This window comes from Aquila chrysaetos, chromosome 16, assembly GCF_900496995.4.
Source record: "Aquila chrysaetos chrysaetos chromosome 16, bAquChr1.4, whole genome shotgun sequence".
Taxonomy (NCBI): Eukaryota; Metazoa; Chordata; class Aves; order Accipitriformes; family Accipitridae; genus Aquila; species Aquila chrysaetos.
The window spans coordinates 21,325,106-21,340,176 of record NC_044019.1 but is presented as its reverse complement, the minus strand read 5'-3'; the positions used below and the strand labels follow the sequence as shown (position 1 = coordinate 21,340,176).

The window sequence follows — 15,071 nt, the reverse complement described above, 5'->3', positions numbered from 1 at the left end:
ATCCCACTTATACATTCAGAAACGCATACTATACTTACTTCCTTCAGATTACTTATTTCTGTCTCTTGTCTTTTATTCACTGATGTGAGTTTCTTATTGAGCTGTATTGCTTCCTGTACTTTAAAAAAAAGTTAAAACATGTTAATAAACACTTGCATATTTGAATGAGTATTCGATTTATAACTACAATGTATGTGTATATAATTTATAAAACAATTAAACTTCTTTGTGGAAAAGAGACTAAGACTGAAAATACAACTCAACTACTTTTTCTGTATAGCGTAATACTACACTGGAGGATTACACCAGGTGGTACTGGGTGTTCTATACATCAAACGATGAGTTAAGACTTTTCTGTATGCTGGTTTGCTTTTTTTTTTTTTAATTGTAATTTAATTTTTAGTGTTATTTGATGTCACTTTATTAGTTTTGTTTTTTAACTAAGGCTTTGCTTGTAATTTTCTGATGAGTTTGATTATTTTTAGAGGAACATATAACACAATGGACCACAGAACATTCAAATAATTGAGTTGACATAGGTACAGAGCTATATGCACATAGGACATGGAAGACAGCAAACAGCAGAGGATAATGGAGAGGAAAACTCTAAGAGTAAGCTCTGTCCCTTTTAAAAGGGAAGGGAATTTTCTCTTAGACTTTATACAGGCCAAGATATCACTGGGAAATTGCTTGAAGTTTCACAATGAAAAGCTGAAGATATTCACTGGTCCCTGTACTTTTTCAGTCACCTCTATTCAATCTTAGTATTTTGATCCTCTGAGGTCTCTCTTCAGCCTTTTTTATTTCCTGAGTCCTCTTTATTCACTCCTGATCTTTTTTCTTTATTTTCTCAAAAAGCCTCTGGCACAACACTTGAATACAAGAACTCTAGACACTCCATCACACCCAGAAAGTCCTTGCCTTTTCTGTTAAAGGTGGTAAGCATCATAGGGAATGATGGATAACAGCCTTACGATACCATAAGCAATTTTATAGTTTTATATGAGAATATGTGCTTAACAAATGAAAATAGTTCAGAACGTAACAAATATCTTCTGATACAACTTAGATAAAAACCACAAAAACAAGCAGGCAAAACACAGTAAAGCTCTCTCCTATCTTTCAACAAGAGTCATGTGTTGACTCTCTAGCTTTAAAATACTAATAGCGGGGTGTTGGTTAGGCAATAAAGTTTTAGATTTATTATAAATTGTAGTATTTTTCCCTATACAGCACTATAACACATCAATTTTCACTTTTTTCCTACATGCTGCTTTAATATAGCAGATAAAGAACAACAATTTATAAATTTAAACAACTTGCATAAAAAATGGCTCATATACTTTCTTTCTGACTTTTCCGCTGACTGCAGTTTCTTGCTCAGAATTTACAAGTTACCTACATGCCTATTGCACGTCTTACATACTGCAATGCAAATTGAATTCTCTCTGCAGTAAAAGACACACTAGAGTCAAAGTGGTAAACAGACTGGCTTCTTGAACAAAAGCAGTTAGTAACATTTAATCTTTTCTAGAGGTTCATTTTGCAATTACTGATAAATGTAAGTAGAAACATGGCAAAAAGCATTTATATATGATTCAAATAGTGTAAATACTGAGAGTAAATATTATTTTTCCATGAAATTGCAAAAAGACTTTTCTGTATCTGACACAACAGAAAAGCCCTGTCCAATGAAAATAAAAGGAAAGCACAGCAATGTGTTCTCTTAATTTGTTTTTAATATTAAATATTAGCCCAATAAAAAAACAAAACACAAAAAGTAACTTGAGGTACTGAAATATCACAAACACACATAGAACATTTTACCAATTTATTCAAACTAGATCTGAAAAACTGTTTGGTTTCAGGCAGAAAAACTCCCAAACTTATAAGCTTTGGTATTTGAAAAGTTTTTGGGGTTTTGTGGTTTGTTTGTTTTTTGTTTGCTTGAAGTTTCTTTTTGTTGTATGTTTTGAGTTATACAACTACTTCTTCCTTTCCTTAAAAAATAACAGTTATTTTTATTTACGTCCTGTGTATGTGTTTACATGGATGAAAACTGCAGGCACACAAAACAATATACAAGTCCATATTCTACACATACTGTGATGTTTGCATAGAAATTTATCACAGTTATGAGAAACAAGGATTTCTCTCTCAAATTAATATGTACAAAACTTCATTTAAATGAGGTATTTTTATTACATGAGGTTATCAGCTTTGTTATTTTACAGATAAAAATTATATTTTTATATAAAATAAAAGTATGTGGAATAGTATTTTTGTGTGTTAGTAGTCTCACAAATAATTTTATGTTTCAACACATGAACAGAGTTAAGGTACATATTTGTAAAGCTTGAATAGCTATATAGTCAGAATCTACATAACAATAACTGCATAAAATTATTCATACCATCCTATTTATTTACTGAACTGGTTTTAAGATTTTATGTTTCTGTACTAGAAAATAATTTTTATTATTTCATTAGTGTTTTCTGTCCATTTCCCAACATTAAACCTACTGTAAAAAGCATTCATTTTCCCCTATTTGCTAATTCCTTTACTTTCACCCCCTCATTTGAGCTGGTAAAACTGTTTAAGTTGATTATGCCGAATGGCAACAGGAAGCTGATCCAAATTAAGCATAATTTTTTTTTTTCTTTTTTGGAAAGTGGTGGGTCTGCTGCTGGATTGTTTTGAACATGAATCAGTTCCTCAGTATCATTTACTATATGGTCACACACACTACTGTAGTAGTGTATCAGCAAAGAGCAGAAGAGGTACAGGGCCTGTGCTGCTTAACCTAGCACTGTCACAGAAAGAAACACTGAGGAAGCTACTGAGATACAGTCATTATCAGTTGTTACATTTGATGTTTAGCATGGGGTAGCTGCTATTTTTCTGAATTGTCAGGTGTCTCCACCTCAGCGTTGTCAAAACACAGCAAAAACAAATGCTGGATGTCATTTCAGACATACATACCACTATGCTCTAGTTTTCCATGAACACCTTTTACGATTCCAAACTGACATGCAATAGTAGCGTAACACCTCTCAACTTCATTCAGTTTCTTATGATGCTCCTCTTTCACTGTTAGGTACATCTGTAATTTCTGATCCTGTTAGAAACATAAATGAAGTACCTACTTAATGATGGTAACTAGCATGTATAAATCAGCTCTCCAAATGCTTTTTAACATAACAGCATAAATGCAAAATCATTCCCAGATCATCTCAGTTGTCTATTTCATATCTAATCATCAGTTCCCATTTCCAGATAGCAGCTTATGCTGAAGGCCTTCAGCTGTGTGTTAGATTATCAAAAAAGCACATTAACATATTTTTATATGTTGTCCCTTATATTTAGGAGAACTTTCATGTAAATGTCTTGTATTTGTATTAACTGTTTTCAAATCCTGATTTCAAGTTTTCCTTTGTTATGTGGCTTAAACATGTTATTTAACTTGCCATTGTATTGCGAACATAGCCTAACATGACAATGCTGCCTGTGGTTTATACTTGCCGTCCTGCACTACCACTCAGTACTGCATTGCGTTCTCGCATTCCTTTAATGCAGTCCCCACCCTACATCAGCTATTCAGATGGGGGCTGTACCTGCCCATGTCTTTGGCTGCAGATTCAAAAAAATACAGTGGCTTCAGCAGCTACGTTTGTACCTCATTGCCCCAGCTGCTTATTTGCCTCTACTGTAGTATTAAACCAAATATGCCACACTCTCAGGTTGCAGCAATGCAACAAAATATGGGGCCCGTTTAGAAATTCTAGACAGCTTAAATCACAGCCCCCACAACCATTGTCCCAGCACCTTCATAGAGCAGCACAGGGCAGAAATGAGTAAGCAGCTGGAGACAGCTAAGAGTAGGAGCTCCTTAAACTTTGGCAACAGTGCTAGTGTATGCACCATGAAAGTAAAGCCTATAGATAGTTATTGTCTCCTGCTACATAACAGAAGCAATCTATTATGCACACAGTGTTCACTTGTCTCTGTAAAGCCACTAGTAAATGTACTGTCTTCCTTTTATGGTCTTAAACACTTTCCAGCATAACATGGTTTTAATCAACAAGGAAAACTTTAAGCTACATTGCAATACAAACTGAAACAAAAATACTGGGGTTTTTTTCAATACAACATTGTTTAAAGTATAGGGCCACTATGATAATCAAGGGATTTGAGCACCTGACATGTGAGGAGAGGCTAAGGGAGCTGTGACTGTTCAGCCTGGAGAAGACTCAGGGGGATCTTGTCAAATATGTATATATACTAGGTGGGGGAGGAGGAAATAAAGACGACACAGCCAGACTGCTCTTAGTGCCCACGGACACAAAGTGAAATACAGGAGTTTGCACTTAAACTTGAGGGGACAAAAATTACTGTATGGGTGGTCAAACATTGGAACAGGTTGCACAGACAGGCTACAGCATCTGTCTGTGGAAATATTAAAAATCAGACTGGACATAGCTCTGTGCAACTGGCTCTAACTGACCCTGCTTTCGAGCAGGGCAGAGTTAGACTAATAGATGCCTGACAGTTTCATCCATTCAAGTTCTGGGATTGTTAAAAATGACATAGTGCCAGAACAATTAGGAGAGAATTTGTGTATTTGACACACCTAAATAAACTAATCTCAATGTACTTCTAAAAACCAGAAGTGCATCAACTACTTCTAAAGCGTAGTGGTGACTTTGATTTAGATTAGTGAAACTGATGCAGATTAATACCCCATGCTTCCCAGAAAAACCTAAATAACCTTTTAACGAGTAATTATTAATTCCTCAGTATCAATTAGCAGTTGTAGTATCTTCAAATAAGATGAATTCACTTCTATTTTAAGATTATGTATCGGGTGGGGGGTGGGGGTGTTCTAACTACTTTTGTAAGCATCTAACACTTTATTTTTACTTCTATTAACATCTTGGCCCAAGTAATACATTATCGCAATGAATCCCACATGGTAATTAAGTAAAATGTATTTAAGTTTAATGAATTTTACTAGTCTCTCATGTTTTGTGAGGGGGTGATTGAAAATACATATTCACAGGAAACTATATTCAGTGACACATGCCACTGTTTTTTTAAAAAGTTATTTGTTATCCTTTCTTTCATATACAGTAAGTTTTTTGTGTTCCTCTTTATACTGTATTTTTGTTAATAGCTTTGTAGGTACTATGTGGTCAATTTTAAAATTAATTTTCTCTGAAGAGAGTGGGTTAAATTAGTTCCTGAGAAAAAGATAACCATTTATTTAGACATCTAATCTGTTTCTAACCTACAGTAGAGCAACACAGCAATGAAAATGAATTGGGCCAAATTCATTCCTGTGTGTAAATTCAAGTTACACAAGCATGAATCTGGCCCAGTCTGTTTGGCTTCTGTAAGGCTCCATTTCCATACAGTAACAAATGCAATACATGTCCAAGCATCAGAGGATAATAAAAGCTGATAGTAATCAAAAGAAATGACCAACATGAGGCTAGCAAAAGAGGATATACAATACAAATTTCTCATGTTTTATAAGGTATGAAATTAAACACACTACAGCAAATGGAAAGTCATAATGGAAGCACTGGTAAAGAAACACCACCGCTTATAGAATCACCGCAAGGAATGTAGGTTGTGAACGTCCATCTACTTCCTCTTTTTCCTAATCATAAGTAAACTGTTGAAGAACTGTGCTTAACTAATGCTAGGATGTGGATTTTATAACAAAAAAAAAAAAAAAAAAAAAAAGGAAAAATTGTATTTGTTTTTCCTGATAATCATTCAGTTGTATTTATTCTAAGAGATCGATGAACAGGGAGGCATCACTAATTTGAGACTTGAACAGCTTATGGCAAGATCTGAGTTTTTTTTCCACTTTCTTTTACATGGATTTTTCTTCATGTTCTCCCTATTTCTTTCTTAAGTCAGCAAGACAGTGCTAGTCCCTCCTCCTCACTAGAAAAGTAGAAATAGGCTTTGTTGTTTCCCAGGGCTCTTTCCAGTGAGAAAACGAATTGGCCTGCTATATCCTTAAGAGTTTTATTAAAAGCTTACCACTGGCCTAAATATGATTTTTGATGGCAAGCTGCTCTCCAGGCTTAGTGCACAGTAAAATAAAAGCCTGAGTATGTGATTCTTCTGCTTACAGTGAAAAGGTCTTAAAACATTCTTCCATAGAAGACAATCAAGAAATACCAGGAGACACTGCAGGATAGGGAGGGTATGACCCTGGAGTTGGAGTAAGACCCACAGAATCTTGGTGGTTCTTCCTAATGTCTGATACTGCAAGGACAGGAATTATTGCCCTGCTCTCCACCAGTAATAAAGATAAGCTGGGATGGGGAGTGGAACTGATTGTGGCCATATGGTTTGTTGAGGCACAATGATTTCTTGGTGGAACTAGACCAGAGAAATGGCTCAGGGTCAGGTAGGTGACTGGAGGAAGACAAAGAGGGAATTGCTCATATCTCAAAGATATTCTGGAAATTGAGTCACTAGTCAGAGTTACTCAGTGAAGCAGAAGGTGGTAATTGGGAGGTGAAAGTGTCAAAGAAACAAAGGAGATGTAATAGCATGGACACCTAAGGCAAGATCATGTGAAAATTATGCAAAGGGTTACCAATTGTAAATCTTCAAAAGAGGAAATTTTTTCCACAATAGTTCCTTTACTTCCCACTATTTTTCTACTTCAAAATAATTATTTTTAATTTATACTGTATCACTGCCTTCTCACTGTATTTTTAAACAACATAGTAGTTACAGGCAAATTCCTAAAAAATGTGGAAAGGAAATAAAAATAACATTCCTATCTTAATAATCTAAGAACAAACCAACTTTTAAAATTACATTTATTTAACATTTTAGAGGAATTCATTTTTCATTCATTTGGCAACTACATCCATATTAGAAAACTAAATGGTGGCAGGGAAGCTCTCAGGAAATGCCTATACCGTTGTTAAAATATCCGTGACTCATTTTGGCCTATGCCAAGTAGCACTCATGTAAGCAGTTCCTGGGCACGGTTCAGGAGACTGTCTGCCAGGAACAATGTGGGTTATTTGGATGCAGCTTCCCTCTTTTTTGAAGAGTGGTAGAGTTTAATGAACCTAAACCATTTTATAATATCACTTGACTGCAGCTTCACTAAATGGTCTCACAAACATTTAGTTTACCAATATAAACACAGTCAGCAAGTGAAATTAGACTAATTACCAGTCATTCACAGAGGTAGTCACCCCATCTACGTTACTTATTAATACTGATGCACTGAATCACTACCTTGTAGACAGCGATGTTTCCCCATTGACTACACAGAGGTCTGGCTCTCCAAGTTTGCTCTTCTGAACTGCACCCAAGACTTGGTCTCTAAACCAGCCAGCACTAGCCTTAATATCATTCTTGGTTTTATTTTATATTTTAGCACCATGATATATATTTAAGTACTGCAGAAGACAAATAACTCTAAACGCTCACTCTCAGACACGCCCAGGATCAGACAATGCAAGTTGACAACAGAACACATGAACAGATGCTACACTCAGACTGTTCTAGCATTCTACACTGTATCACCTGCCAGGAAATTAATGAAGGAGGAAATCAAGAACTGACCAAGGCCATTTTCCTCCAGTTATTTCTTTATTTCAGCAGCAAGAATACAATACAGAACCCAGACTCAAGTGTATTCTATCAAGACAACTAGCTTCGTAGTAATCATCCTGTAGCCTCCTGACTGCATGAGTGCTACTATCCATATGCAGTGAGGTGCAAAGTGACTACACCGCACACAATAATCAGCACTTTTATTGTGGAAACAAAGGAAAGATGGAAGTAAATTTTCTATTTTTTATTTCTTTGTCTCTATACAGTCTTTCAATATGAAAGAAAACCTTTCACTATTTTAAAATTCTAGCATATACCGTAAGAATTATATCAGCACTCAAATTTTCACATAAACTTAACTGGATAGCATGCTAAAATATGGTGTATATGCAAAATATTAACACTGCCTATACCAGACTAAAAGAACAGAATTAAAGGAACAAAACCAGAATAAAATGCTACACCAGTAAGGTATGCTCAATCCCCAGCACATACAAAAGCTACTTTACTGACTGGCAGCATTGCTAAGGTGCCAGATATAAACTAAACAGCACATCTGCTTACTTTCAAAACACTAGCCAGGGCATGATCTAATCTGTCTTTAACAAACTTAAAATTGAAATAGAAATGGGTCTCAGATAAATGAATGGTTTGGAATTTCATCCATTTTACTTTTAAACATTTTGCCTTTTGTGATAACTGACTAAGAGAGTCTACGTGGGCTACTACTACTTTGATCCCTAGAACATACCATTTATTTCAGTGTAACTACTCAGGGAGTAAAGTTGGTAGAATTTGACCTGGTCTAAAACTGTATCAGCCCACTACTGCATAAGCTTGTAGGAAAGATTTCACTTCTGTTTACACCTTGTGTTTTTGTTTTCATCATTTCATATCAGAGCATCTTCTATAAATATGGCCAAGCCATACATGGTATGCTTAGTGCTACATGCAAAAGAGAATTTCTAATACCTTGTCCCCCACTCAATAGCTTTTTTAATAACCATACTCTCTATCAAAGTAACAGTAGCCCAATGTTTTCAAAATATTCAAATAATCAATTATTGAAAAGTTTATAAACATAAGAAAGGAAGATATTTCTTTAAGCAGCACAGATGCATTTCCAGCTTATAGAAAAGGTGTTGTGATTTAAATATTCTCATTCATATGGAAGACTGAGCTTGCAAGTTATGAAAGAATGGTAATATGTGAAATGACCTAAATGTAAGTTCAATAATTTTGTGTATTTTAAATACATTTTTAGATCAGATGTATTTTAAGAATAAATAAAAGTTAAAAGTGAAGTAAGACAAAACACATTTTATGTTGCCTTTGATCTTTAACTTGTAGCCTTATCTCCCAGGTCAGAGGGCACATTATTCAATTTCACCATATTTTGTGTAAAACCACTGTAGCGTTGAAGATGACTTTCAGTACAAATGTCATGGTACTTAAAGGTAAACTGGACCCTAGTTTTTTGAGCTTCTTAATTAAAATCACAGTTTATAATGGTCTGACAGTATTATCTTTATTCTTTCCAGTTGAGCAGCAGCAGAATTTTCACAGCATTTATTCAATCAAGCTTAGCAATGTTTCTGCAGCTCACTCTTTCACTTCCTAAAACAGACAACAGGGTTCAGAGCGACTATGCTGTCACTCTATATAAATTTATTCTCTGTGTCAAAGGGAGTAAGCTGGACTGGATGAAATCTAAACTGTTCAGGGGAACTGATGTTAAGAAGTAATTCCGAGGAGTGAAAAAGAGTGAGAGGAAAAACATTATCAGTTTTTCTTAAAAACAAAACTAAGAACTGCTTGGAATTCTCTATTACTTCTTTGAGATTAATATGCTAGATCCTGTAAGGGTAGTATAATTACATTATTCAAATCACAGTCTATAAAAAAATCTTCACTCTAGTCTATAAAGAGAACAAATGTACCAATTACACTTTAATTCAGGGAGAAAAAATTCTACAGGCTAAACAGCAGCTATCACACTATAAGAACCTAAAACCACCGTATTTTAAAGTTTTTCAGATTCAAAGCTGGTATCACCTCTTTTGGTTATTTGTAATAATTATCACATTATCATTTAAGTATTAGAGTTGATTAGTATTTGCATTATACTCTAAGCAGGCATTCTCTTTTCATAAAAGCTGTTCCTTATTTTTTCACTTTTATTAATTTCTTACCATTTCATTCAGTTTCTTTTGTAAAGTGTATTTTGAAATCTGTAAAATGAAAGAGAGGTATTCATTAAATTGTAGTTAACATTTTTTCCGATGACAACCTGCATATTTAGGTATTCTCACACTTAGGATTTAGTTGCATTTATTGCCAATCCAATACAGTAATACTGGTTTTGAATTAAAGATTACACTACTTCTTTTATTATTAGATTCACTTTACATAATTTCACTTCAATACTTAAATTACGTAAAAATGCTTTACAGTGATTTGTTACTAGAGGAGTTTTGAAAAATGCATAAATCCTTGTGTTTTCTGACATGTATCATAAAAATAATGTGTAAATGGACCACAGCTTGTAAACTAGATTCTTAGAAATAAACAGAGAAGAAAACAGAGATAAAAATGAAAGTATTCCCTCAAGTCCTAGAGAAATAGAAGTGTGTTCTCTGTTGGGGAAAAAAAAAATTCTAAGTAGATATTCTAACTGGTAGCATATAAAGACATACTGAACAAATCTTGCATGCTTTCATAACAAAACTGACATTTGAAGTCATTAACACTGTTTTTCATACACCACGGACATCAGAGAATTTTGACTTGCATAATACTTAAGATCTCAAGAGCTTTAGTCTCTATAACTTAGAGCACTTAAAGAGAAATGTCAAAGAACCCAGTGTGTGTAAATCTTATATGGAAAATATTATTTCTAGAAAAAAACCCCTAAGCCTAGAGAACAATCATTTTAAGGTAGAATTTTGACTCTCTGGATGGAGAGGACTACAGAATCAAATTAGAAATTCTTCACTCTTATTTTAGGCTGATTTCCAAACAATTTTTCTGGGTCCACAGGTTCATTGTCACCTCCTGCTTCCACAAGCCGCAGCAGAATTTGCTAGATCTGAACTATGCTGTTACACAAATGTTTGATCTGTGAACATTAAACATTTAACGTTAAGCTTTTTTCTGTTTTATCTTACAAAAGAAAGGCCAGTGGCATCTTTCATCACTCTTGCTGTCCACATACTACGTTCAGCAGACCATGGAGGGATATTCTACATTATCTGTGCTATACCAAGGTTTGAACAAGGCAACAAAATCCTTACAGCTATTGCATAGAAGGCCAGCCATGGGAATAATTTTCTTTTGCTCTTAAAATACCTTCACTGTTAACTAAATGATTAACTCATAACAAGTAAATGCATCCCATTGTAAGAGAATGTTAATAAGAACCAAACATGTTGCAAAATCAGGAATAATAACACATTATAACCACTTTGTTTTCAATAGAATTAATTATTATCCCACTCAGTTTTGGGTAGAAAAATAATTGGTTTGTGGCAATACGTGAAATCTGACAAATCTGACAATGCATTACAATACTAATTCTCTTCTGTGTTGAGTTCTACTTTTTTAATCCATTTTCAAAATATCTGCCTTGGTCATTAAAAGAAAGCCAAATACTAGCTATGCCCCTATGTCTTCCTTTATTTCAAGTAACTGTGAATCACAGCCACAACTGCTCCAACACCATGTAATGATATAAAATACAATACAGAACTAACACCAAGCAGCACCAGAGTAAACTGTATGTTTATCTGACAATTTTACTGACAAACAGGCATTGGAAAGCCATGGATTAAGTGGTAAATACAGAAACCTCCTAGTGAAACAAAGGAAAATAATAAAAAACACAGGTAGCACTGAGTTGGAGGCCCAGTGTGAATACTTGTAACTGTTTAGGAGTCCAAAACCAAAGTTTCCAAACAGGTGAGAAGTAAGAAGACAAGAATAGAAAGAAAGCCGAAGACTATGGAAATGAAAAGAAAGCATATTTCATGTGCTATTTGGACTTCTACTGAGTCTGCAGTTCTTCTAGAAGAAAAGAACTTTAGCTGGAAGACTAACTTAAAGTCATCTTGACACTGAAGACTAGAACAGAAACTCAGAAAGCAAGGTGTACAGGTACTAGAAAGATTAAATGAGAAGGCCTTAAAGGCCCTCTTAAAAACAACTATTTTCTTACCAGTGAAAAAACTAAAACCAAAACACTTGCATACTAAGGAAAGTTATTTAACAAAAATAACAGTTTACCTGTAATGCTTTTAATGCTTCTTTCAGTCCATCAATTTCTTTTTCTTTTGTTTCTACAGCAAGTTGATACTTTCCCTTTCAACAAAAGCTGTACTTCAGGATTTGGACAGAATAAATGCATTTACAACAAGAATGTTACAAAGATAAAGCACTACTCCACTATGACATAACAATTCATTGGCAAAAACAGGTCAAAGTTCAGCTAAATAATTTTAAAATGTACACATATATTACTATAAAAAGAAAAGTGAAAACACGATAGTGTATTTTCACCACTTATGACTAGTCAGTAAGTTTTAAAATTTTCTGTTCTGGGAGAGACAAGCCTGACAAAGGCAGAATTAATAAGTTACTTTAGTTTAGAACAAAGATACTAAATAACAAAGAAAGTATCAGGTAAATCCACTTTCTTATCTGCTGTAGCAGGCTCTTCACAGAAACAATCTTCCTCAGCTTTTCTAGTCCACAAAGACTGAACTATAATCTGCTATCACTAGAATTACTAAATACATGCAAGCACATTTTATATTTTTATATATATATATATATATATGCATGTGTGTGTATATATATATATACACATATATATGCATATGAATAAAGTCAAAGGACTTCAGTGGAATTAAATCAGGTAAGAAACTTGGGCAGCAATCTATACAATGGAGAGCAGAATCTAGATATCAGAGAATACGCCAGGGAAAACAAATACATCCATTCAACCACCCCTGCACGTTTCAGTCATTTCTAACATAGTGCTGGCTGTGCAATCTCCTGAAACCATCTTGATGAGTTAAAGTACATATAATGTAAATTGGAATGAAAATTGGTCTTTGTATTCAAACTCTGTCCTGAAACACTACAGCCTAATTTATTCTTTCAGTTACTTTGGTATAAAGTACCGAAAGTACTATTGAATTCAATGGAAGTATTTAGAGAAAAAAAAAACCCAACAAAGAAAAAACAGCACACAATTTAATTCTGAAACAGTGGCTGTCATTGAAAATACAAATCAGGGACTACTACATAGGTATGTATGGATCAAAAGGATGTCTTCACAAGAAAAAACTCCAAATACAAGCAAGAAAATAAGTTAACCAGATAACATAAATGCAGCAGACAATAAAGTTTACTTTGATATACTTTCAAACCAATTTCACTTGTTTGCAAATTTCTGTGCAAGTTCTTTGAAACATATAGCTTACTCATCCATGCTTAATCATTGGGAAATTTAAGTGAAATAATAGAGTCCACACACAGACATTCATTGGCTTTGCTGTTTGAAACTGGCTCCTAGCATAACAAATGCAAAACCTTCATTCGGAAGAGGAAGCAGGCACTCAGCTTGGTATAAAAACTCACGTGGTTAAGAAAAACCCCATCAATTCAGACTTAAGTATATCTTACTTCAGTTTAGTTCAAGTTCCTTAGGAAATCAGCTCAGGTAAATCAATAAAAGCCCTATTAAAATCTGGTTTTACTAAACCAGTTAGAATTGTTATTTTTCACTAGTATGTGGAAAAGGCTTATGACAATTTGTCCCAAACCCCCAAATTAAACTAAATTTTTGCATAGCTTCAGTAGCTATACAAAAGGCCAGGTGGGGCTTTGAGCAACCTGGTCTAGTGGAAGGTGTCCCTGCCCACAGCAGGGGGAGTTGGAACTAGATGATCTTTAAGGTCCCTTCCAACCCAAACCATTCTATGATTCTATGAATATAGAATAAGCAAATAAGACTTCCCCCCCCAACAACTGATTTTTAGCATAAGCAGATTTTAAAGTAACATTTCACAAGTAATTAAAGTTCTATAGGCTATAAACAAAATCCCAAAAGTAACAAAGGTTATAAAGAAATTTCTTTTGCAAAGGCCATAGCAAGAAAAAAGTAATATAATTGTAATATACTTAGTTTATACTTAGAACATGTTTGGTAAGTTATATGGCATTATCATTTGCTTATGTGCTTCACTGGATGACAAATAACAAATCATTGTAACAGAGTACCTTTTCTTCTTCCATGGCAAACATCCTTGCCTGTAACTTGGCAGTGGCATAAAAAAAAAGAAACAACAAATCAATACAGCACATGGAATTAATTTTACTCAAGCAGCTCGACAAGACAATATAGTTATATTACCCTGCATTATGTACCTCCTGTTTTTTTCTTTAACTATAGTAACTATAGAGTCACAAGCAGCAACCTTATGAATCACAAATTATTTTTTCCAGAAAGAAAAACCTAATTACTTGTCAATTTCTGGTTTGTGTGATATGATTGTGATGCAGCATTAGTGATAAATTCTTCATTACCATGTGCAACAGTTTCAGTTCCTACGACTGTTCTCCACAAGTTCTTTCAGCACTCATATTTGTTGATTATATATTACGGAGAAAAACCACCACAACCCTAATGTGAAAGACTGAAACACACTTTCAAATGTTGAACAGAATAAGTTATGTGGCAGATCTTTTACCATGGTTTATGAATCTAACCTTGCAGAGGATATACCATCTTAAAGAGGGGAAAACAAACAATCCCCAAAACAGATTAAAAGAAGCATTATTTTCTCTTGGAATTGTTGGAAAAATAAAAATGAACAATCCCAGAAGAGTCGCTTACTGGGAAGACCTGTCAAATTACAGGCATTATACTGTGTCTGGAAGAAAGAAAAAGACCTGATTTCTTTGAGCTGTATATTCTAACATTTTATATGCAACAGAAAAATATTTTAATACTAACTGATAACTTGCTATTATGCCATCATATTTTAAAATCTCATTGTCAAAGCTAGAAGGCCTTATTTTGCTACCTGTTTTTTAAAAGCTGCCATAGCTTCTTTGTTTTGTTGGTGCAATATGTCCATCTGATGCTGCAGGGTTTCCTGCTCATGCAAAAAAACAATAGTGTGTTTTAAATATTATCTTACAGCAATCCTTACATACAGTATTTCAAGAAAAAAACTGATTCCTTGTTAAGTATTTTTAGAAAGACATAATTGATTAAAAACAAAACCTGAAGACTAAGGAGAGACATTTGTTAACTAGTAATCATCTTTTTGGTAGCGGCTTCTCTTTAATTCATAACAGGTAACGATTCTCACCTCTGGAATTCAGATTTGTTATTGCTAGGACTTCTATAAGCAACTCTTACTCATCCTATCAACCTGCAGAAGCAATCCAACACCCATTGCCAT

General features: G+C 34.3%; 1 protein-coding gene across 1 annotated transcript in view; it reads right to left on the bottom strand.

Annotated features, from left to right (window-relative positions):
• CCDC73 (coiled-coil domain containing 73) overlaps positions 1-15,071 on the bottom strand; it is an 86,554-nt gene that overhangs the window by 29,453 nt on the left and 42,030 nt on the right. The window contains exons 4-9 of the mRNA XM_030039520.1: positions 14,688-14,759; positions 13,882-13,917; positions 11,881-11,955; positions 9,792-9,830; positions 2,983-3,118; positions 39-118 (exon numbers count right to left, since the gene is read on the bottom strand). Coding sequence (XP_029895380.1) covers positions 39-118; positions 2,983-3,118; positions 9,792-9,830; positions 11,881-11,955; positions 13,882-13,917; positions 14,688-14,759 — 438 coding nt within the window. The remainder of the gene's footprint in view (positions 1-38; positions 119-2,982; positions 3,119-9,791; positions 9,831-11,880; positions 11,956-13,881; positions 13,918-14,687; positions 14,760-15,071) is intronic.